Source organism: Oryctolagus cuniculus, chromosome 2 (assembly GCF_964237555.1).
Source record: "Oryctolagus cuniculus chromosome 2, mOryCun1.1, whole genome shotgun sequence".
Lineage (NCBI taxonomy): Eukaryota > Metazoa > Chordata > Mammalia > Lagomorpha > Leporidae > Oryctolagus > Oryctolagus cuniculus.
The window spans coordinates 99540302-99563168 of NC_091433.1; the positions used below are offsets into that span (position 1 = coordinate 99540302).

The following is a 22867-nucleotide window of genomic DNA, read 5'->3' on the forward strand; positions in this document are numbered from 1 at the left end:
TTCACTGTCAGGCGGAACAATGGAACAAGACGTAAATAGCAGCCCCACGCAGGCACGGAGGACAGGCCAATTTTGCTCAGATGGGGAGCAGGTCCTCCTGCAGCCCCCGGAGAGCTGGTGCCACAGTCGGCTTCTGCACCAGCAGATTGAGCCGGGAGGCAGGGAGCTGGAAGGAGGCCGGCTTTAAAGCCGGGGACTTGAGATAGAATTTACCACTGGGGCGGGGTGGGCAGAGAGGGATGGCAGACAGCAAGACTGGAGACGGAAGGCAGAAGGCAGGGAGGGAGAGGACCCAGCACCGCAAGGTGAAGTCCCACATGCAGGAGACAAGGCTCCAACTCCTGCCCCCCCGGAAGCTTAGAGAGCTGTGAAGATACAGTGCCCCAGCACAGAATTATGGGAAGTCCTGGGCAGCTGGAAACCAGGCTCACAACACCCAACTCGGCACTGCCAGATAACTCCACTGGCAAACACCACTTTGTTCACCAACTCATCCTGCCCGACCCCCTCAAACGGTCCCCGTGCTCTGCCTCCCTGGCTCACCCTGCTCTGTGCTGCCACTGCTGCCCTGGGGACCAGGGTGGGAGGAGCTGATTGGGGGCCTGGCTACCAGGGTCTTTGCAGCAGCTTGGAGCCCAAGGAAATACTTTCTTCCCTTCCACTGGAGTCAATGTTTAAAACCATGACCCATGCACTCCAGAAGGGTCCAAGACTGATGCTCATGGGGGCTCGTGCAACCTCAGGCTCATGCGTCAGCTCTTGTCATTCACCAAAACCCTTGACGTAGATGCAACCATTGTCCCTGTGCATGGAGGTGCAGGATGGGAGCCAGCGCCTAACGGAGGAGCTGGGATTCAAAGCCGGGGCGGCGAGGGCTCCCCGGCTGCAGGAGGAGCTGAGCACAGACACAGGGCCCTCCTTACCTTGGTAAAGGCCAGGCAGTCCTTGTCTTGATCTCTGTCCTTCATCTCGAAATCATAAAGTGCCTTGCCCTGCGGTGGGGCCTGCGGCAAGGGCCGGACGCACTGGACGTAGCTGGCTGGGAGGAAGCCCTGGGCGCCACGCAGCTCGCCGTGGTACCAGTGCTCATCCACCTTGTGCCGCAGGACGATGAGGTCCCCCTTGTTGAACTTGAGGTCCCCGGGTTCCTTCCCCTCGTAGCTGTAGAGGGCTTTGCCGTAGGGAGGCTGGGAGAGATTCTGGAAGCAGAATACAACCGCAGGTTACTGGGTGTGACCCTTCCCACGGGCCCAGGGGAGCCCCAGCAGAGTTCTCTGTTTGTTGAGAGGGAGCAGGCGGCAAGCTCTGGGGCCCCACTGCAATAAGGCCGTCCCCATCAAAGTCATTCCCCCAAACAGCACACACAAGCTCAGGCACAGGCCACACAACCCACTCACCCGGCTGAAGGCGGCTCGAACGTATCCTGCTTTACAGAGGGAACGGAGGCACCAAGAGAGGAGGGGACCCGTCCAAGTGCACACCTTCCAGCAGCAGGTGAAATCTAAACTCAGGTCGTCTGGGCTCCGGAATGTTCTTACCTGCTGCTCTGAACTGAATCACTTTCCACTGGGGGCAGGATCTGAGTGTTTTGAGTCTAAAAGTCTCCCAGGTTGCGGGTGATTTTATCTGAACAGGATGGGGTAAAGACCCCATCAACTGCCCCTCACAGCAACTCGGGACATGCTCACGTAGGGTCTCAAGTCAGGCAGGGGAGATCCACAGGGCATCGGCGGTGCAGGGCTGCCCACTCCACGCACCTGGTACAAGCACCCTATGTCCAGATGAAGGACAGCTTGGTGGAGGAACAGGCCCTCTGCCCCTGGTCACAGACTTGCCCCCCCAACCCCTCCAACCAAGCCACAACATACAGTTTTCTGCTGTGACAGCAGTTTGGTCTGGAAGTACAACTTCAAGGGCATAACAGCATATCCTCTTAACATTGGGGTCATGTTGTCATGTCAGGTTGGCCTGGCCACGCCAAAGCGATCAGCCACCTTGGGCCTCCAACAAGCGCCTGCTCCGAACCCCAGGCAGATTTCTTGGCAATGTTCTACTCTTCAGAAATGCAGAGGCTGCCAAGCAGTCCTGAGACCTGATGCAACGTCAGCGCCCACTTCCCAGGCCTCCTCTAATTGGCCTTTTGCATAAAGGCTGGTTGGCTGCAAGGGTCTGTTCTTTTTGCACTGTGGCAACACCTGCTAACTAAGCAAGCGCGCTGACGGTCCCTTCTGAGCTAGGGGAAAGCCAAAGAAAAGCTGCTGCATTGTCCTTGGGTCAATACCCACCAATTTTCCTACCAGAAGCTGCGCTTTGCCACCCGCACTGCCCAGGCTAAGGATTTCTTTAGTATCCGCATCAATCAATAGAAGCACAAAAGCCCGAAGCTGTAGTGCATCGCAAACTCTTTGCAGAGGACTTAATGGCATGTTGGCAACTCAATCATTCTGCACTTATGTTTCAGCAGTGTCAAGCGACAGCAGTTAAGAGAGACCTGCTGGCAAACTGACAAACAGCCACCACTAACCAATTAAATAGCAGTGCCAGAGAAGTTTCCATTGCAAAATCGGAGAGCGGAAAAAAAACCACCCAATTTGCTTCCAATAATAGTCATTCTGGATATCTTTGCTGTGTAAAGCACAATAGGTCGTAACAGGTTCCCGGTTTCTGAGAGGGGAGGCAAAAGGGTCATTTGCAAGCCAAGGGCTGTGCTCAGAGAGGGTTGGAAAAGACCTCTGGCTGCAGGCCACTGCTAGAACCCCCTGCTGCGCAGGCCAGACAGCCCCCAGCCCAGGGATTCACAGTCAGGGGCAATTTCACCCGAAGACATTTTAGGTCTTCACAACTGGGAGGTGGGAGGCACAGGCCAGGGTCGCTGTCAATCATTCTACAAGGCACCGGTCACTCCCAGCAACAGAGAACTACCTGGCCCAGAGTGTCAACAGGTGGAGAGACAGGAGACAGAGTGGCTTTCTCGCTGTGTCTGAAGCCAGCCTACCATTCGTTTCAAAGCTACACGTAACATCTGTTTTTGTGATAGGAATATTTTTCCCTGGCGACCACACAGAGACGCTTGGACAGTCACAAGTGGAGAGGTTCCCAAGGGACAGCAAAAAAGAGCTCGCCATGGGGCTGGACAACGAGTCGGCCTTGCTGGGTGCACCCAAGACAACTCTGCCTGTCACGAGTCCAGAGCTTGGCACTCCAAAGCCAGGTTCCACGAGGGGCTTTCTGTGGCTGTTGGGTGGCTCCTGCTACCACTGACAGTAAGAACGGCCAGCTCTGACCACTGCCTCCCAGCTTCGCCCCTTCCCCAGGCTCTCCCGTGCTCTTCAAACACAAGCCCCGCACCCCCTAAGCTCCGCCAGCGAGAAGAGGCTGCCGGCTCCCACTCCGGCTTCCCCACAAGAAATTTCTCTAGATCTGCTGACTCAGGGGTCATTTGCAAGCTCCATTTGCAGTAAGTACACCAGTGGCCAGGACTTGGCGTGGCCAGGAGAGGTGGGAGAAACGGCAGCATTTCCCACCAGGCAGCCTGGGTCCCAGGGCAGGGGCCACACAGGTGTCTTCCCAGGTCCTGGAGGCACGCACTCCTCACCCTGTAAGGGACTCTGTCCCAGACTCTCCAGACAGGCTGCAGACAACTGCCTTGACCCCCGGCCCCGCCCCCCTGTGTACTGTGGCCCACAGGCTTCCTCTGCCACCTGACCCCAGCTCTACCTGCCTCTGTGCCCTGACTGGCCAATCAATCCGTGCTCAACCCTCCTTTGACCAGTGGACTTGGTGTCACGCCAGCTAAGCTCACCGTTGAGCCCCACCTGCTCTATTCCTCATGCGGGCTGTGAGTGAGACTCTGGTTATCCTGCCTGCCCCCACCCCCACCCCTCGCCTTTGCCTAGGTCACAGCATCCTTCCTCAAATCCTGCCAACTTGACTTCTAAGCTGCCACAGAGACCCCAGGCCCCCTCTCTTTCTCTACCACTACCCACCCCTCCCCTGCTCCTGCCCCAAGCAGTGCCAGCCTCTTACAGTGGGTCCCATCAGCCCACCACGTGCTGGGGACCCACACACAACACTGCGCCCAACTCGCTGCTGCTTCCTGTGGCTCCCTGCCGCCCTCGGGGGGGGGGGGGGGTCTACACTCTTCTGCATGGCAGCTGAGGTCGCCCTAGCAGGCCTGTCCAGCCACAGTCGGCAGCATCTTCATTCGCAGAAGGGTGTGCAGCTAGGGCCTGGGGGCTGAAGCTTCACACAGCCTCCTCTGTATCCCGGACCAGCAGGATGCAGGCTGACCTCTCCCAAGTCCATTACCACCCCCTACCCCAGCCCCTGCTCAACTAATGCCCCTGGGAACACGACTGTGCCCCTCTCACCAGTCACGTCCAGCACTGGGGAGAGCCCCCGCCCAGTGGCTGCCCTGTGTGTGCTGTTACTTCCAAGGAACCTGGGTTAGTCCTGAGTTAGGCCTGGATGGGAACAAGGAGTGGGGAGAGCTAGAAAAGAAAGACCTGATGTGGCAACCCAATGAACCGACGGGCCTCACAGAGACTCAGGAGACGAGTTGGGGGCTCAGTCCCAGGAGGAGGAGAGGAGCAGGTCCCCTAGGGTATATGCCAGGGCAGGACGGGCTGGAGGCCCCAGGGGAAGCAGGGCAGAGGCAGCCCGGGCACTGGATACTCCCTGACCAGTGCTCCTTAAGCAGCTGAGACCCGGGTGGGTGGACCACCTGGTGACGCGAGGTAGGAGCACAGAGCAAGCAGTGGTGCCACGTGGGCGCCGGCTATGGTCTGGCAGCCACACTCTTGCTGGTGAGGGAGGAGCAGTGGGCATGGGGACAGAGAGACGGCCCTCTGCCCAGCCCTCCCCACTGCCCACACAGCACCTGACCAGGCGGTAGGAAACCTTTTTTTAATTATTTATTTATTTGAAATACAAAGAGGCAGAGATAGGGAGAGAGACAAAGAGGTCTTCCATCCAATGGTTCACTCCCCAATTGGCCGCAACGGCCAGAGCTGCGCCGATCCAAAGCCAGGAGCCAGCAGCTTCTTCTGGGTCTCCCATGTGGGTGCAGGGGCCCAAGGACTTGGGTCTTCTTCCAGTGCTTTCCCAGGCCACAGCAGAGAGCTGGATTGGAAATGGAGCAACCGGACTCGAACTGGCACCCATATGGGATGCTGGTACTGCAGACGGTGGCTTTACCTGCTATGCCCCAGCACTGGTCCCGGTAGGAAACCTTTTATAGATGCATCTCGGAGAACAAAAAACGTGAAAACTGGAGATGGTGCAGAAACAGCCAGAGCCTGGTTCTTGGTTAGGAACTATTTAGAAATGGCACCTCTGGGCACCTCACTGCCAAATCCATTTATGAGATTAGCCAGTGGCCGGCGCTGTGGCATAGCAGGTAAAGCCGCCGCCTGCAGTGCCAGCATCCCATGTGGGCACCAGTTCGAGTCCCGGCTGCTCCACTTCTGATCCAGCTCTCTGCTATGGCCTGGGAAAGCAGTAGAAGATGGCCCAAGTGCTTGGGCCCCTGCACCCACATGGGAGACCTGGAAGAAGCTCCTGGCTCCTGGTTTCAGATTGGCTCAGCTCCAGCCATTGAGGCCAACTGGGGATTGAATCAGCGGGTGGAAGACCTCACTCACTCTCTCTCTCTCTCTTTGTAACTCTGCCTTTCAAATAAAAAATAAGAGAGAGAGAGAGAGAGAGAGAGAGAGAGAGATCAGTCAATCAGTTTGGGAAGGGAAAAGGTTCCTGCTGGTTTCGTGGCAATGGTAGCCCAGGGGCCCTCTGAGGGGCCGCCCTCCCAACCTGCCCCAGTGAGCGAGTGGTGGGTTACTCGGTTCCCATCGCCTTTCTACCACAGAGCTTTCTGTGACAACCTCTCTCTCTCTCTCTCTCTCTCTCTCTCTCTCTCTCTCTTTCTCACGAGCTCCCCTCTGGAGGTACTTTATTCAGACCCTGCCACGTAGCCACTGTTTATGGGCTCAAGACATTAAGAAAAAGAAATAAAAGGAAAAGAGGGGACATACATCTGGGCTGCCCACAAGGACGGTTAGCAGCAGCCACCCGCGAGCCTTCATCATAATTACAGCTCATAATGTCAATTTCACAGCTCGTTACTCGGATGTGGTGCACAAATCCTCCTCTGCGCTTAATGTCCCACCCCGTGGAGACAGAGTGCTCTCACACACACACACACACACAGCAGCACGTCTCCAGCCTCTGGGGATCAGACGCAAGGTGGTCTTGACAAAGGGGCTCCCACAAGGTATGCTGGGCTGGCCGGCAGGCGGGGCTGTGGTGGGTGTGCAGGGCGCGGCCCAGGCAATCCCACTCTCCCAGCCCCCAGCAGTGAAGGGCGTGGGCCACCACCCCGTAGTCCTTTAGACTCCAAGCGCTCAATGCAGCCTCCTGCATGGACACACGGTTCTCTGGGGGGACAGAGGGCTCCCCTCCATCATCAGCCCCATCAAGACGGCCACTCTGCAGGCTTTGGGTGGCTGCTGCACCCCCTGCCACAGGTCACACGCTCATCAATGACTGAGATATGTGGAAGTTCTCAGAATCAAGATGGAGTCACTTCTGTCAAGCCCAAAACTAAAACAGATAAACGAATAAAGCCAGAGGTGATGGAGGAGGGGACCCATGGATGCGCACCTTCCAGCAAGAGCCATCACAACAGAGTCTGTGCCAGAACCAAAGCCTGCACACAGCCTGCACCCACCCACCCAGCCACTCAAGCCTTACGCGGAAAATCCGTCTGCAAAGACGTCTGCCCAGAACTGTTTAGTCTTGGACGGTTGCCACCCTCGTCACCGACCCCTGTGGTCAAGGATCACTGTTTCATTTTGCTTTTGAAAAACTCCCTTTGCCACAGCCCCGGTCCCACATAAACATTCATTACTGACTGAAGCATCGTTCCCTAATTATTATCCGAGTGGACAAATGCACGGAGCAGCAAAATCAGGCCCCTGGGAATAGCGCCTAGGTTAAGGGTCTTTGGCTGGATCAACTTGCCTTGCCATTCTCCCCAGGAGATGAGCTTGGGGGTCTTCTAACAGCTGACAGTAGCTGGGGCTGCTTGTAGGGGGGACTTCCCAGGGATCGCGCCATGAGGGACAGGACACTCTGCTGAGCCAAGGCGTGGAGCTACAGGTGCCTCTGGGCCTCTTACCTGCAGACCTGCCTGCCACAGCACCCGTCTGCATGGCAAGGTGCACAGGGCACGTTCCAGGGACTGTGAACTGGCCCCTAACGGCAAATAACACAAGGGCGGCAGGTCTGTGAATGCGGCGGGGACAGCGGAGGCCCCCCACCCCCGCCCCACCCCGTCAGTGATAACACTCCAAGTTTTGACAGCAAAGCCATCATTTCCCAGGCTTGCTTGCAGGCAGCCCTGGCCAGCAGTCAAGACGTCATCATCGGAATGCAAGTGGAAGTGATTTGTGCAAAATCTAGACGTTTTACAATGACATTTATAAGGAAATTCTTTCTACCTTCCCACGTCTGGATGGCAGCTCTGGTGGGGAACGAGCCAGCCTCTTCCCCACAAAGGTGACGTCAGCACAAAGGAGGGAGGAGCCCGAGTCCTCGGGTGACCTTGCAGAGCAGAGCCCAGAACGCAGCGTGCGCAGAGAAAAGCCACGGCACCCGAGCCCCCGCGTTCTCAGCCCATGTCCTGACCAACTCAGACCTGGGGGTGGGGTCTCAGCTACAGTTCGGATTTTTTGAGACCATCAGCACTTTTCTTTTTTTTTAATGATTTATCCATTTATTTTGGAAGTCAGAGTTAGAGAGAAGGAGACACACACACACACACACACACATACAGAGAGACAGAAAGATCTCCCATCTGCTGATTCACTCCCCAGATAGCCACAAAAACCAGGGCTGGGCCAGGCCCCCCAGGCACTTCATCCGGGTCTCTCACGTGGGTGCAGGGGCCCAAGACTCGGGCCATTCTCCACTGCCTTCCCAGGCACACCAGCAGGGAGCTGGATTGGAAGTGGAGCAGCCGGCACAGGGAGCAGCCGGCACGCTGGCATCACAGGCAGCGGCTCTGCCCTCTAAGCCGCAGCTCCGGCCCCGCATCAGCACTGTCAGCATTCACTTTGCAGCCGTGCTGCCGTTGTCATCCCTGCTCTTGGCATTTTAAAACAGTGTTTTTAGCACTACTTCCAGATCCCAATGGCGCTGGAGAGGCTTGATTGCTCAGCATTACCTCGGTTTGAATAACACAGCATGCTTGGCCTTCTGGTTTACAAATTTAATCTCTGCGAAATGATCGCCTTATCACAGGGCAGCCGCGAGGGTCTCGGATCTTAGTTTTACTGCTACTTGTATTTCAAGTTCCGTTTTCCTTGTCCTCGTTGGAAGTGACCCACTGGGTCCTGGCTTCTTTTCTTTGGCTCAGTATTCTAATGGCTTCTTCCGTCCCCATACGTGTGCACTCACTGGCCCAAGAATAACGGAGCTCCTTGAGATGCCAGCCCTGGCTGGGTTGTGGGCCACAGAGGGGTGAGCCACGCCTGTCTATGCAGAGGCCCTCACACACCCTCCCTTGGGCAGTGCAAGAGGGACACACCCTTTGTCCTTTAGACATGGGGGGGCTCTGGGGGAGGCTGCTACTGTGAAGACAGAGAGCAGTGCAGCTTGTCCACAGCGAGATTAGGAAGGACCGAAAGGAAATTCACCTGTTCTTTCCATTTCATCTTTCCCAGACATTGCCAAGGCCGTCTTCATGGTTTGCCAGCTGCCCCACGCACTTGGCAGCTACCTTCCTGATGTCTGTGGTGTTTCGCTGGGAAGGGGCAGGCCACCTTCCGCTCTGCACTGTCAGGAGAAGCGGCAGCCCAGGAAGGCCACATTTCATCTTAAAGACACCCAGTGCCTGTGGGCTGCAGGGAGGCACCTGTACGCAGAAGGCCTAGGGCACTCTGGATTTCCACAGGTGAGAGGTGCCATGTAGGGGCCAGCGCTGTGGTGCAGAAGCTGCCGCCTGCAGTGCTGGCATCCCAGATGGGCGTCGGTTCGACTCCTGCCCAATCCACTTCTGATCCAGCTCTCTGCTGCGGCCTGGGAAAGCAGTAGAAGATGGCCCAAGTACTTGGGCCCTGCACCCCATGGGAGACCAGGAGAAGTACCTGGCTCCTGCCATCGGATCAGCGCGGTGCAGCCGGCGTACCATTGGAGAGTGAACCAACGGAAAAGGAAGACCTTTCTCTCTGTCTCTCTCTCTCACTGTCCACTCTGCCTGTCAAAAAAAAAAAAAAAAAAAAAAAAAAAAAAAAAAACAAACAAACAAACAAAAAAAACACATAGCTTTGGGGCTGGTGTTGTGGCGTAGCAAGTAAAGCTACCGCCTTCAGTGCCAGCATCCCATACAGGTGGTGGTTCGAGTCCCGGCTGCTCCACTTCTGATCCAGCTCCTTGCTAATGCACCTGGGAATACAGTGGAAAATGGCCCAAGTCCTGGAGCCCCTGCACCCACATAAGAGGCACAGATGAAGCTCCTGGCTCCTGGCTTCAGCCTGGCACAACAGGCATTCAGGGAGTGAACCCATGGATGGAAGATATTCTGTCTCTCTCTGCCTCTGCTTCTCCCTCTCTCTAACTCTGCCTTTCAAATAAATACATTTTTAAAAACAATATTTTATTTATTTATTTGGGAGGCAGAGTTACAGAGAGAGGCAGAGACAGAGAGAGAGAGAGAGAGATCTTCTATCCACTGGTTCACTCCCCAAATGGCTTCAATGGCCAGAGTTGGGCTGATCCAAAGCTAGGAGCCAGGAGCCTCTTCCCCAGATGCTATCACAGGGAGCTATGGATAGGAAGTGGAGCAGCCGGGATTCGAACCGGTGTTCATAGGGGATGCCATGGCTTAGCCCACTGCACCACAGCACCAGCCCTAACCTCCCTAGTTCTGATTTGCAAAGACGAAAGTGCCTGGCCAAGGTTTCTCAGGATTCTTGTGACGTCCAACTGCAGAGATGGGGACAAGGTGGCAGGGCCACCCGTGTGCTGCTCAGCGCTGGTTCTGACACATGCTTCAGCCCTCCACACCAAGCTCTCTCACGTCTGCCTCCCCAGACACGCAGTGCACTCAGTTCCAGGACAATGCAGCTATCTGCAGAGCCCTTGCCTGGTGTATGGCACAGCTCCTTGGTCCCCCTTCTGCTACGAGGGGCAAGAGGACCCAGGAACTGCGAGCAAGGCGCAGAGTCAACAAGAGGTAGCCTGGGGGGTGAGACAGGGACCTCACGGGCACAGAGTGGCGTCCTCTCCTTTCACTGAGGTTAAAATGTGACTGTCCTGAGCACCCCTGGATGGCAGATGAACAAGCATTAGCAAGGAACTGGATGGGAAGTGGAGCAGCCGGGACTCGAACTGGCATCCATATGGGATGCCGGCAGTAAGGATGGGGCTTTAACTGGCTATGCCACAGCGCTGGCCCCCGTCCGTTCAGTCTTGACAACAGGCTCCCAGCAAGAACTTGAAAGGGTTCCAACATCAGCAAATCAAGCTTTCAGCCCAGCAAGCCATGCTATTGCACCAGCTGCTCACCTCCTGTGGCTAGTCAAGACACCTCGGACCCCATCTCCTGCCTCACTCACTGCCGCCTCTTCTCACCACCACCTCTGCACCTGCAGGTGCTCCTGGGTGGCCTCCAGGCCAGACAGGCCTGCCACTCCCTGTTTCTCTGCGCTGCTTTTCATGAGCCCACCTGAAAATGAAGCAAGCTCTGTAACTCCCAGTTCACAGCGGCAAGCAAAATAAATTGGATGAACATGAAAGCTGGAGACTGAGAAGTGTCTGGAGGAGTGCTGGCCCTGGGGGAACGGCCCTGCGTCTGGTCATCCGTGAGGATCCCTCCAAGCCGAGCCTCCCACATATGGCACACGGTGCATACGGACAGCACGCACGTGTCCACACACGCACTCTGACGCTGCTTCTCAACACGACCCGCCCACCGCATCCAAAGTTTACAGTTCTGAAGTCTTTCAGGAGGGAGGTGAAAAGGCCCAGGACCGGCACAGACTGGGAGCTGGCAACCAGGCCCTGGGCCACGTCCATGGAGCCCGCAGCCCCCGGCAATCAAGACCCAGACTGTCCTTTCCGTGCTGTCCTAGTGGAACAGCTGTGTCAGAGACAAAACAGACACAAAGCCCAAGTCTGCTCTGTGGCCCTTTGCAGAACGCCAAGGTTAGCCATGGCTGGAGGTCAGGTGCATGACTGTGTCCATCACCCAGGGACAGGGGGAGGCTGCGGGGCGCTCCCCGAGCACGCGGAGCGAGTGGCACGTGCAGCTGCACCGTGGCATCACGGCGGCGATGTGGGAATCGGCGGCGGCAGTGGCGCTGCAATACGCCTTCTGAAAAAGCACTGGGTTCCCGCGGCTTCCTTTCCCACATGCTGGAGATCATCAAAGCTGTCCTTGCACGTCTCCCAGCCGTGTCAAGGGAATAAAACTGATGATATGTAACGGGCTTTTGTCTCTTCATGAAGAAGGTGCTATAAAAGCGCTCATAAACTGTCTGCTAACGCAAACAGATGTTCCGAGGAATCTGGATACAGGGCCAGGAAAGGCAAAACAAAGCAGGGAAGTTCTCAAGTGTGGCTGCTCGCGCTGCACTGGGGTGATCGTTAGGTGGGTGAGGTGAGGCACGCGCCCCACCATCTGCGCACTCTGGCTCAATAAACGCACGGAGAGAGAGAAAATCAGCAAGAGATCAACATATAGCCCGCTCACGGCATCCACAGCCTTGCTTCCCAAGGGCCACCCTCACCCTGACCTTCGCCTGCACTGAACAAGGCAGTCTGACCTCCAAGCCTGGGCATTACGGTCTTGACCGTGACCCTGACCAGCTGCTCCTCCACGCCAGACACTCCAGGGAGCCCAAGTGTCGCTCGTGCTATGCTCACAAAGCAGTGACCATCGTCATTTTATAACTCGCTGGGAAGACACGTTCTCATGATGTGAGCCCAGGGGCACCGGAGGGAGTCCCCAGCCGCCACAGGGCACCTGGAGTAGGGGTCTCAGCCCAACGGCTCCCCGCTCCTTATCCGCAACCCTACGGTCTCCGCCCCAGGCAGCATGCAGGGCCTGACACCAGCCATCTCCCGCTGAGTCCTCCTGTCCCTGCAGGCAGCACACCCGCCAGAGCCTCCTCGTGCAAGGGTTCCCACTGGGGACCGGGATCTCCAGTGGCCCCCAGAGGCCGAGGGATCAGGAGGAAACGAAAGTCTGGAAGCCACAGCCCTTCCGCAGGAGGTGCAGACGGCTCCCTCTAGCTCCGCATTTCAACCCCAACTAAGCACCACATCGTCTGCATTTGCTTTTTGTTATTTCTAAAAATTTATCTATTTCAGGGGCCAGCGTTATGGCGCAGCAGGTTAAAGCCCTGGCCTGCAGTGCCGGCATTCCATGTGGGTTTGAGTCCTGGCTGCTCCACTTCTGATCCAGCTCTCTGCTATGGCCTGGGAAAGCAGTAGAAGATGGCCCAAGTCTTCGGGCCCCTGCACCCATGTGGGAGACCTGGAAGAAGCTCCTGGCTCCTGGCTTTGGATCAGTTGTGCTCTGGCCATTGCTGTCATTTGGGGAGTGAACCAGCAGATGGAAGACCTCTCTCTCTCACTCTCTCTCTCTCTCTCTCTCTGGCTCTACCTCTTTCTGTAATACTTTCAAATAAATAAAATAAATATTTAAAAAATGTTATCTATTTCAAAGGCAGACTTACACAGAGACGGGCGGGGGGAGAGAGAGGGAGAGAGAAATCTTCCTTCTGCTGGTTCACTTTTCAAATGGCTGCAATAGCTGGCGCAGACCTAACCCAGGAGCCTGGAACTCCTTTCGTATCTCCAACATGTGTGCAGGGGCCCAAGGACTTGGGCCATCTTCTACTGCTTTCCCAGGCCATAGCAGAGAGCTGGATTGGAAGTGGAGCAGCTGGGACTAGAACTGGCGCCCATATTGGATGCTGGTGTCACAGGCAGCAGCTTTACCCACTGCACACAACCCCAGCCCCCTGTGCTTGCTTTTTCAAACCACTGTTTGACATATAAAAAGGTAAGAGGAAGACCCGGAATTTGTGAATATTCCCCACAAACCGAAGTCTCCCCAAGAATCTGACTGTAAGGGCAAAGAAAGGGCCCCAGACCCAGCAGGAGACTTTGGGGTGACTGTGCAGCTTCCTGCTTTAGGAGCTGGATGCAACACACACTGTGCTCTGATCCTACCTCTGCCGTCTCCCGGCCACCCCGTGTGCTTCCTCATCTGCTCAGTGGGCGTCCCAAGCATCTCTCACAGTGATCTTGACCGTGATGCTGAATGAGTGACTGCGTATCCATCACAAGTGACAGCACCTGGCCCACAGCACCTACCGCAGGATGGTTCCCTGTCGGTGTGAAGTAGCTTCCGACTAGTCCAACTGCCAGGCACAGAGGGGCACGCACCTTGCCACTGATAAACTGCTTATTTCTAGATTGTGCCATTCCTATTTTTCAAACTGAAACCACGTAAAGTGAAGCTGTGGATAAGGAGGGACAACTGTAAAAGCAAAATGCAAAAAGTTCAAGTCCTGAGTTGCCTCTGGGAACACAGGGCTTCCTATCATGTACCCAACAGCCCAGCCCATATCAGGGGTCTGGGCTGACTTTCTGTACAGGCTGCGATTGCGTCTGTAGCCCCTTAGCTGGCATGGCTGGGTGGGGTACAGGCTACCTCCCGGCTGGGATAGGAGGGGCCGAGGCAGCGCTCCCCCCTGCACCACGTGCCGGCAGAGCTGCCGGGGCAGGAGAGGGTCCCCCTTAGAGTGTTCTACTTCCATGTTGATTTACAGAAATCTTTGACTCCAGATATTTACTTACGCAACGCTTTGCCAACTCTGTAACAGAAATCATCACAAAATCGGACGTCACGGTTGTTTTTGCAGGCTTAAGGTGAAGTTCAAAAATGAAGCATTAATACAAACAATCTCCCCATGGAGAAACAAACATATGCTCCCTCGTCGACGCACGGGACGCACACTGCAGCTGGTGGGAACAGTGCCCGGGCAGGCATCACCGCCACCGTGGGGTGACCGGCTCAGCGCACACACCGTGGGGTGACTGGCTCAGCGCACAGCGGCTTGCAGGTGAGGCAGGGTCCAAAGGAGCCCTGGCACGTGTCAGGTGTGCAGGCGCATTTCTTTAGGAGAAAGAAACACCAGAGGCTGCCTCTGTGTGCTGGTGAGTCGATGCCCCGTTTCTGTCTCACCTAGGAGAAATTCCTTCTCGAAGCCCGTCACACCTGGATAAAACTTTGCAAACCCATCTTAATGTGAAAACGGAGCCTTCCGCTGCTCTCGCGCCCAGGCAAGCAACAAGAGCCCTCTCTGGCAAGGAACGGCTCCCGCTGGGTCAGGCTGGGGCGGGGAGTGTCTTTTACTCCAGCTGGCCAACTTCTGGGCCATGCTTTTAATCTTCCTAAAATGATTTCTGCTAAAATATTAAATGCATTTTAACTTCTTAAAATATTAAAGAGCTGACTGGGCTTGCCTGGATCTTCAAAGATTAGACAGAGGAACGTCCTTCGTTCTACACCTTTTTCTGGTGGGTCCCAGACTCTGCCGGGGGCTCCTGGCAGCTCAGGCTGTGGGGCACCTGCCCTCAGCCCCACCCATATAACCCACCCAGGCCCCAAGGCATTTGTCTTTTCGTTGTGAGCTGCCTGTGGAGACTTCGCCTCTTACACTTGTTTAGCATTGGAGATGTTTCCACCCAAGTCTGCACAGGTGTTCATCTCTACTCTTCTCCATTGTTCTAGGCTCTTCCTAAGGCAGCCTCCTACCTGACAGGTTGATGTCATGGTACTCACTTCAGAGATGAGGACACACTCGGGTAAAGAACATAGTTCAAGGTCACAGAATTAGCAGGGTAGAAAGCACAGAAGCCAAAAATGTATGCCCAGGGAGCACCCAGATCCCACGTTGCCGCAGCTGGGTTTGATTCCCAGTGCCAGCTCCTGACCCCAGCGTCCGCATGCAGCCATGGTGAACTCCAGAGACTGGCAAAGAGCAGCGCACGTGCCTGGGGAGTGTGCCGGGGAGGCGACACCGAATGTTGGGAGGGGGATGGGCTGCAGTCCTGGAATGCTGTCACCTGTGCTCCTAGGTGCAGGGACACAGCAGTGTAGGGCAGAGGCCTCAGCGCTTTGGGGGGAAGAGGGGAGGGGAACCATGGGGGGCCTGAACAACTCAGTGAGGACTCAGAATGAGACGGATGCAATCGGGCATCTTCCATGTAGAAACCGAGGCATGAGGAAAAGCTACTGAAAGACCCTGAGAGCTCATCTATCTGGAAGACACGTGGGGAACAGGTGTTCGCCTGTGCACGGCAGGGAGAAGCTGTGCCGTCCCCACTCCCCCGGGGCGTCTCCTCTGAGGGCTGGAGTCTCAGGGCTGTAATGAGGAGGAAAGAGTGGAAGGATGTGGTAAGACATCCCGGTGAATCAGCCAACAGCGTGAACGTGAACAGCGTGAACGTGAACAGCGTGAACAGTTTGGAACAAGCAGGGGGCCCACCTTGATCACCCTATAGAGAGCCACGCTGCGGGAGCCACAGCCAGGACACAAAGACTGGGAAGGCGCACGGGTGACCAAGCACAGAACCTTCCAGAGAGAGAAGCCAGCCTGAAAAAAGACAAGGGAGCCAGAGACCACGCAGCAGAGGTCCTGGGCTCCCCACACTCGCGTCTCCTGCTCTGCCACTCTGCGCCTGTCTCAGCAGTGCTGCACGGAGCAGGCGACACAGAGGCACGGAACAGCAGAGGGAGGGTTCAATGGATCCGGCAGCCTCGGGTCGCTCGTCAGCCACTGTTCCCGCAGGTTGCAGGGGCTTCGCCGTCGCTCACTCTCCCCTCTTTTCCCTTTGGTCTGACTGCCTCATTAGGAAGTGTCACGCTGTCTCCTCTTGCTGGAATCCCAGCAGGTGGACCCCACGCCTGTCAGGCTGGGGTGGGGGGCGGGAGCCTGCCCGCACCCCGGCAGCCTTCCTGCAGGGTCAGCTGTTGCCCTTGTTTCCAGGGAAAAGCCATCCAGGGGCTTCGGCACACGGGCAGCAAAGAGACACACACAGCAGTGCCCTCCCTGGGAGGTGCCCTGACCACCAGAGAGGCTTTAAAGGGGCAGCTGTCTGAGATCCGAGTGGTGGCCGCCTTCCAGACTCTCGAAAGAACTTGCACCAGCTTTAAAACTCGACACGTTTGCCTCTTGCCAGAGATTATTCTAATAGTCCAATTTTGTCTAAAAGATTTACTTATTTATTTGAAAGAGTTACACAGAGAGAGAGAGAGAGAGAGAGAGAGAGAGAGAAAGAAAGAGAGAGCTTCCATCTGTTGGTTCAGTTCCCAAATGGCTGCAAAGGCCAGGGCTGGACCAGGCCTAAGCCAGGAGCCTGGAACCCCACCCAGGTCTCCCATGTTGTGGCCAGGGGCCATCCTTCCAGGGTGCTGGATCAGAACTCGAACCGGCACTCTGACATGAGACAGCAGCATCACAAGGGGCAATTTTAACCCGCTGTGCCACAATGCCATCCCCATGATCCAATTATTAACTCTTCTAGTCTTTAAAGCAACGTGAGGAGAGAAGTATTATCACTGGTAATATTATTATTATATCATTGTTATAGGCACTGTTAATATTACTACAACAAGATGTCATCCCCAGGGCTGGCACTGTGGCATAGTGGGTAAAGCCGCCGCCTGCAGTGCCGGCATCCCATATGGGTGCCAGTTCAAGTCCCAGCTGCTCCACTTCCGATCCAGCTCCCTGCTGTGGCCTGGGAAAGCAGTAGAAGATGGCCCAAGTGCTTGGGCACCTGCACCTGCATGGGAGACCCAGAAGGAGCTCCTGGCTCCTGATTGGCTCAGCTCCAGCCATTGTGGCCTTTTGGAGAGTGAACCAGTGGATGGAAGACCTCTCTCTCTCTCTCTCTCTCTCTCTCTCTCTCTCTGCCTCTGCCTCTCTGTAACACAGCCTTTCAAATAAATACATAAATATTTTAAAAAAAAAGATGGCATTCTCCTCAACTTACAGATGAGAAAACAAATCAGAGAGGTCAAGCATCTTGCTCATGATCACCCAGCCAGTAAAACGCTGCTTCCCTCATCACACAGGCCCAGGGAGAACACAGCCAAAAACTGCATATTTTACAAGCAGAGGACACACAGTTCCTCCTTGCAGAACCACCAACACCGCACGTGGCTGAACTCCAGAACGCTGAGCAGCAAGGGGTCCGGCCGGGGCCATCTGCGTGGGAGCTCCTCTGACTGAACTTGACCATAAATGGCCGGTTCTAAGGCCCTCCAAGCCAAGCCTGCCTTGCCATCGGATGCAAACGCCAGCAGAAGCCGTGTCTATTGTCTGTGGCAGATGTCACCACCAACATTTTCTATAAATGAGCCACAGTTGACACTGCAGGATTTGCAGGCCACGGCTCTCCCGTGTAGCAGCTACAGAGCCATATATCATCTGTAAATAATCGCATGTGACTCTGTTCCAATAAAACTTTATTGACTACAGTAGGTGGCTTTATTTGAAGGAGCCTGAAGGCTGTATTCTTCCCATTCCTACTCAATGCCATGTGTTGCAAAACCTGATCTCAAGTCCATGCAAATGAGCAATCAGGCGAGGTTCGTTTTAGTTTGTGTTTGTAAAAACAAGAAACCCAACTGATTTAACTTTCTTAGAATCTGATGCTCACACCAGTGCATGGAGCTGGCCATATTCCGTGTCCTGCACAGTTCAGCAGAGCAAGGCAATGTGATGGTGTCCACATGATGGACAGGGACCCGGAACCTGAAATCCCCACCAGGCAGGCCAGTGCCCCCACCTGGCCCAGCACTCCCCGCCCAGGGGCAGGCCTGGCGTTGGCTGCTGAGAACCGCACCCGGGTGATGTTGAACTTGAGCTCTGAGCCGGAGCCTGAACCGAGGTCTCTCCTAGAACAGGCATAGTTCCAAGGCACCAGGCCAGAGGGGAGCATTTCCCTTCCACTACTGGGAACGCGTGCCAGGCAGCCTGCACCTGCCCTCCGTGTCCTGCCAAGTTTCACTCTCAACAGTTTATCCCACCCTTTAGAATAGCAGGAAGGAAGCCACTACAGTGCATTTGTAAGCGCACATTTAACAAGCCATGCAAAAGCAGGAGGCTGGCCTTGCTCCTGAACCACTGCATTCTGACCCCAGTGGGGGGCCTGCTTCTAAAAGCTGGCTCAGCAGGTGCACCTGGCAATTAGAGCAGGCTCCGCCCCGGGGCAGCCCCAGCCTCCCCAGCACTGAGAGGTGAGCAGACACAGCACAGGGCAGGCTGCGCACTGCACTGGGGGCTGGGCCCGGGGTGTGGCAGGGTCAGAGGCAGCAGAGGGGGTGCTCTTCAGGCTGCTCCTGTCCTACCTGGGCCTCGGGCCGCCCAACAGGCCCCTGCACACTGTGCAGCAGGGAGCTGCTCCTGGCTCAGAGGTCAGCTACAGGCTAGAGGGAGGCAGAGGCAGGAGTACCCTAGGTGGAGTTCTCAGTGCTGGTCCTACCTGGTTCACAGACAGGATCGGGAGGAGCACTCTGCCAGACACAGCAGGGAGACACAGGGCAGATGACCAGCTGGCCTCTACGCTGACCTTGGGAAGGCCATGTAGGCCTGCTCAGGTTCAGACACCAAGGAGCCGAGTAAAAGCACCTCTTCTGCTACTGCTGACTGCCTACTTTAGCCAGAGTCTACACTTGGATCCTAAGGCTGGGCTTGAAGGCACAAAGACTGGCAAGCATCACCTGTACTCCATCTTCTGCCCAGAGAGCCTCAGAGCCCTGCGACCCACCGCAACTGGGCTCAACCAGTCCTGTCTCGGACTAGGCATGGACAGGCAGGCCCGTCCCCAAGGGAGGAGGTGAAGGCTGGAGGGGCGGGGTGGGGGCAGGAGGAGCCACAGCTGCTCCCATGCGGAGCATCTCGGGGCACTGGGACTGCTCTGTGCTCTGTTAACAGGCAAAAACTGCACAGAAGACTTTATTTTTTTTTAATTTATTTGAAAGTCAGAGGTACACAGAAAGAGAAAGAGAGGCAGAGAGAGATCTTCCATCCACTGGTTCACTCCCCAGATGGCCACAAAGGCCAGAGCTGCACCGATCAGAAGCCAGGAGCCAGGAGCTTTTCAGGTCTCCCACGTGGGTGCAGGGGCCCAAGGACTTGGGCCATCTTCTACTGCTTTCCCAGGCCATAGCAGAGAGCTGCATCGGAAGTGGAGCAGCCAGGACTCAAATCAGTGCCCACATGGGATGCCGGCACTGCAGGTGGCAGCTTTACCCGCTATGCCACAGCGCCGGCCCCCAGAAGACTTTCAAGAGCTGTGATCAGTGGACTCATCCACCAGGCAGGTCTGGTTCTACAAGCTGACAATAGGTTACGGAGACAAAACAGACAAAACTGTGTGCCCTAAGGGAGTGTCTGCCTTAGAAGGGAGACCGACACGCATGACCCGAGCATAAATTACTGCAGAGCATAAACACCACAAGGAAGGCGGCCTTCCCGCAGTACTCACACTGTTTAATATGAGCTCCGTGAAGACCAGGGAGCGAGGCCGCAGTCAGGCAGAAAGTGCCGCAGGCAGGCGCCACTTGGAAACCTGGCCGTGGTCCCAGCTCCCACACTCCCATCGGTGTCTCCTGGATGCTGATGGAAGGGGAGGAGGGGCGGGAACACGGGGAGGGAGGCAGGGAGGCTGGCTGGGCAGCTGTCACTCCATCACACAAGAGAAACTCCTCTGCTGGCCACAGGAGTTTGGCTGCTCGGCACAGGGCGGCCCGGGGGGTTTCAGTTCCATGGAACGAGAGCTCTGGGCGCTCTGGCACTCCAGAAAGCAGAGCTGCAGGTGTGCGCGTGCGGAGACAGGAGGAACGCGCCTTGGTTGATCTTCCCGGGCAGAGCGCCTGCCTGGGCCGGAGGGATTCTGTGACAATCTCCAGATTCCGGTGCAGAGTCAGCAGCACCGGCAGCACCTGCTCCGAAGAGCCGGCTTTCCCCGGGGGCACTCAGACCACTAACTAACACTGGCAGGACCTCTACCCAACACACACGTATTGTATTGGAGAATTCCACTGTCTGCGCCAGGCGAGGGGCCAGAGACAGAGATGAGGGACTCTCGGGCCCACACGGGGGAATTCGCAGTCTCTTCCCAGGCAGCCTGATTCCTAACAGGCCCCAGGCAAGAACACACACAGCTCCTGAGATGTGTGGAGGACGCCGCCTCTGTTTGTAGTTCTGTGCGCAGATCTGAAATATCTCTTTGTCCACCCACTTCTCCACTTACTCATTCATCCATCCACTCACTGTGCATCCATCCAACCCTCGCTCCTTCCACCTGTCCAGCACCCATCCACCCAAATACTCAGTCTCCGGTGCTTGGTTTTATGTGCACCAGAGATAGGACAACAGAAGAGCTGACACATATCTTCATTTCCAAAAAAAACCTTTAAAGAAGCTGGAATATTTACTTAAATCCGTAACACAGAAAACATGCATGACTTTAAAATTCAGCAGGACAACAGTCTTGGATAGGGGCAGGTGTAGTGGTACAGCAGGTTAAGTTGCTGGTTGGGATGCCTGCCTTCCGTATTGGAGTGCCTGGTTCAAGTCCCAGCTACCCTACACTTCTGATTCAGCTTCTGATTCCTGCTCCTGTCGTGGACATTTGGGAAATGAACCGACGGACAGAAGATCTCTCCCTCCTCTCTCTCTCCCTCTCTTCCCCTTCTTTCTCCCTATCCTCCTATCCTCTCTCTGTCACTCTGCCTTTCAAATAAGTTAATTAATCATTTTTAAAAGGCATGGATAATTCTGAGAAACATCAAGATGAGAAACCAAAAAGGCAAAAAAAGTGACAGAGAGACAGAGAAAGCTACAAGGAAAAGAATTTTACTGTTTTTGTAGTTTTGCCTGGGTACCTTGAACTTGAATTCTCACCACAGGCAGGTGCACCCAGTGGAAGAGAAGCAGTCTTCTTTCTGTAGGCCAGAGCTGAAGAGATTCTTTCCAGAACCTTCTCTCAGCCACCCTGCACTGGCAGCAAACAGGCAGCGTGCACCTGCTGCACTGACTTCGCTGTGTGGGCAGCTCTCCTGATTGTTTGACCATTTTCCTTGCCAGATGAAATTAAATGCTTTCTAAAGACCAGGAATGCTGCCTTCTTCCAGGACACCTTTCTCCATGCTGGTCAAACTGTCACCATGACTGGTGATCCCAGAACCTGTTGGAGAATGTTACGGTTCACCTGGGCCTAAACTTAAAAGGTGTTCCAGAGAGACTTCCAGAAACCATTCATGTTCATGTAACGTCTCTTCTTCTCTTATTGAGCTCCAAACAGTGCAATGCTGGCTAAGGATGGGATGCAGGTGGAGCTGACGGTGGGCTGAATTTGGGCGGGAGGTAGACCAGGCAGGCCTGTGTAGGAACCAGTGCCTGCTTCCCAGCTGACGGTCCTTCTCCCCCAGCTCCTCTGCCCTCCTGTCTTGCTACTCAGGCTGAGCCCTGCCCAATGCAGTCCTTGAAGAGGTCAGGGCAGCCCTTGAAGAGGTATCAAGCCCCCTGCCCTAGCTTCCTCGTCTAGGGGAGGTCACGGCAGCAGGACTGGCAGAATTGGGGAGCAACTGGAGAAGACTCAGCCCCGGCAGGAACAGCCCTGGCTCCAGCCCTGGTTTTCGATCCATGTAAAGCCACTGACTTACGCTCCCTTAAAAGACAGTGAATCAACAACGCGTGGATCTTCATGGATTCTCGCGCTCAGTGCAAAAGCCCTGACTTCCCAGGAGTCGTCTTCCCCCAGAAATCCCTAGAGCGGCTCTCTGAACGACAGATTTAGACATCGTCCACCTGGAAACGTGTGAAAGAACCTGAACCAGGAGAGGGGGACATTGGAGAGGATGTACAGGGTGAAAGACGAGAGGAAGCTTCCCAGGAGCAATGAGGGCAGACCCAGTCCCCAGGCTAGAAAGACTGCCGTGCGTGCACGAGCAATCCCCCAGAAAGACGGCCCAGAGCCTCCCCAAGATGTGGCAGGAAGCAAGGGCACAGGCTCGTCACAACCTCCACCCAGGACAGTTCAGCTTGGGACCCCTGGATGGAGTGGGACGAAGGGAGCTGGGAGTCAGTGCAGGCGTGATGCCCACAGAGCCCACATCTGGACACTATTCAGTGTCACCACGAGATAGTCTCCCACCGCTGCCTCCATCACGATCCTGGATCACCCATGCACTGGGGATGAGGACCAGGCCTGCAGCTCCCAGGAGCTGCCTCCCTCAGAGCCCCATCACTGCAGTGTTTGGATTTCCCTTCTCCTGGCTTCAGGACCCAAGACTCCTACAGAGCCCTCCGGAGGGAGGCAACCGCCGTGTAAGATTAAAAAGAGCAGAGACGGTCTCTGAAATGCTCTCTGAAATAGAAGGCTCTCGCTCCACCTACGGAGTGTTCTTGGAAAAACAAACACACAATATAAGCAAACAAATCCAGCCAAACCTCCAGCTTTAACCAGCAGTCTGCAGGAAAGCCCAGGGATGCAGGAGCGGGACGAACAACGCCAAACGGATGCCACTGGCAGAGTTAAGAGCGGGGCATTCTGCAGGATGCAGGGCTGGCTCTTCAACAGATGACTGGCATGGAGAAGGGAGGTGGCAGGAAGGACGATGGGAGATGGGAAGAAGTCAGTGAGCCCTGGATCCCTGCCACGGGGCGGACCTTACCTAAAACCAAACTTGAGCAAAGACATGTTAGGGCCACAAGTATTTAGCCTAACAGTTCAGATGCCTGCATCTGACATCAGAAATATTGGGCCTGATATCTGGTTC

General features: G+C 55.6%; 1 protein-coding gene across 1 annotated transcript in view; it reads right to left on the bottom strand.

The window, feature by feature from the left end:
• The window catches only part of SH3RF3 (SH3 domain containing ring finger 3), a 334282-nt gene that overhangs the window by 117542 nt on the left and 193873 nt on the right, over nt 1-22867 (bottom strand). Inside the window, exon 2 of the mRNA XM_008252855.4 lies at nt 924-1199. Within this exon, the coding sequence (XP_008251077.2) occupies nt 924-1199 (276 nt within the window). The remainder of the gene's footprint in view (nt 1-923; nt 1200-22867) is intronic.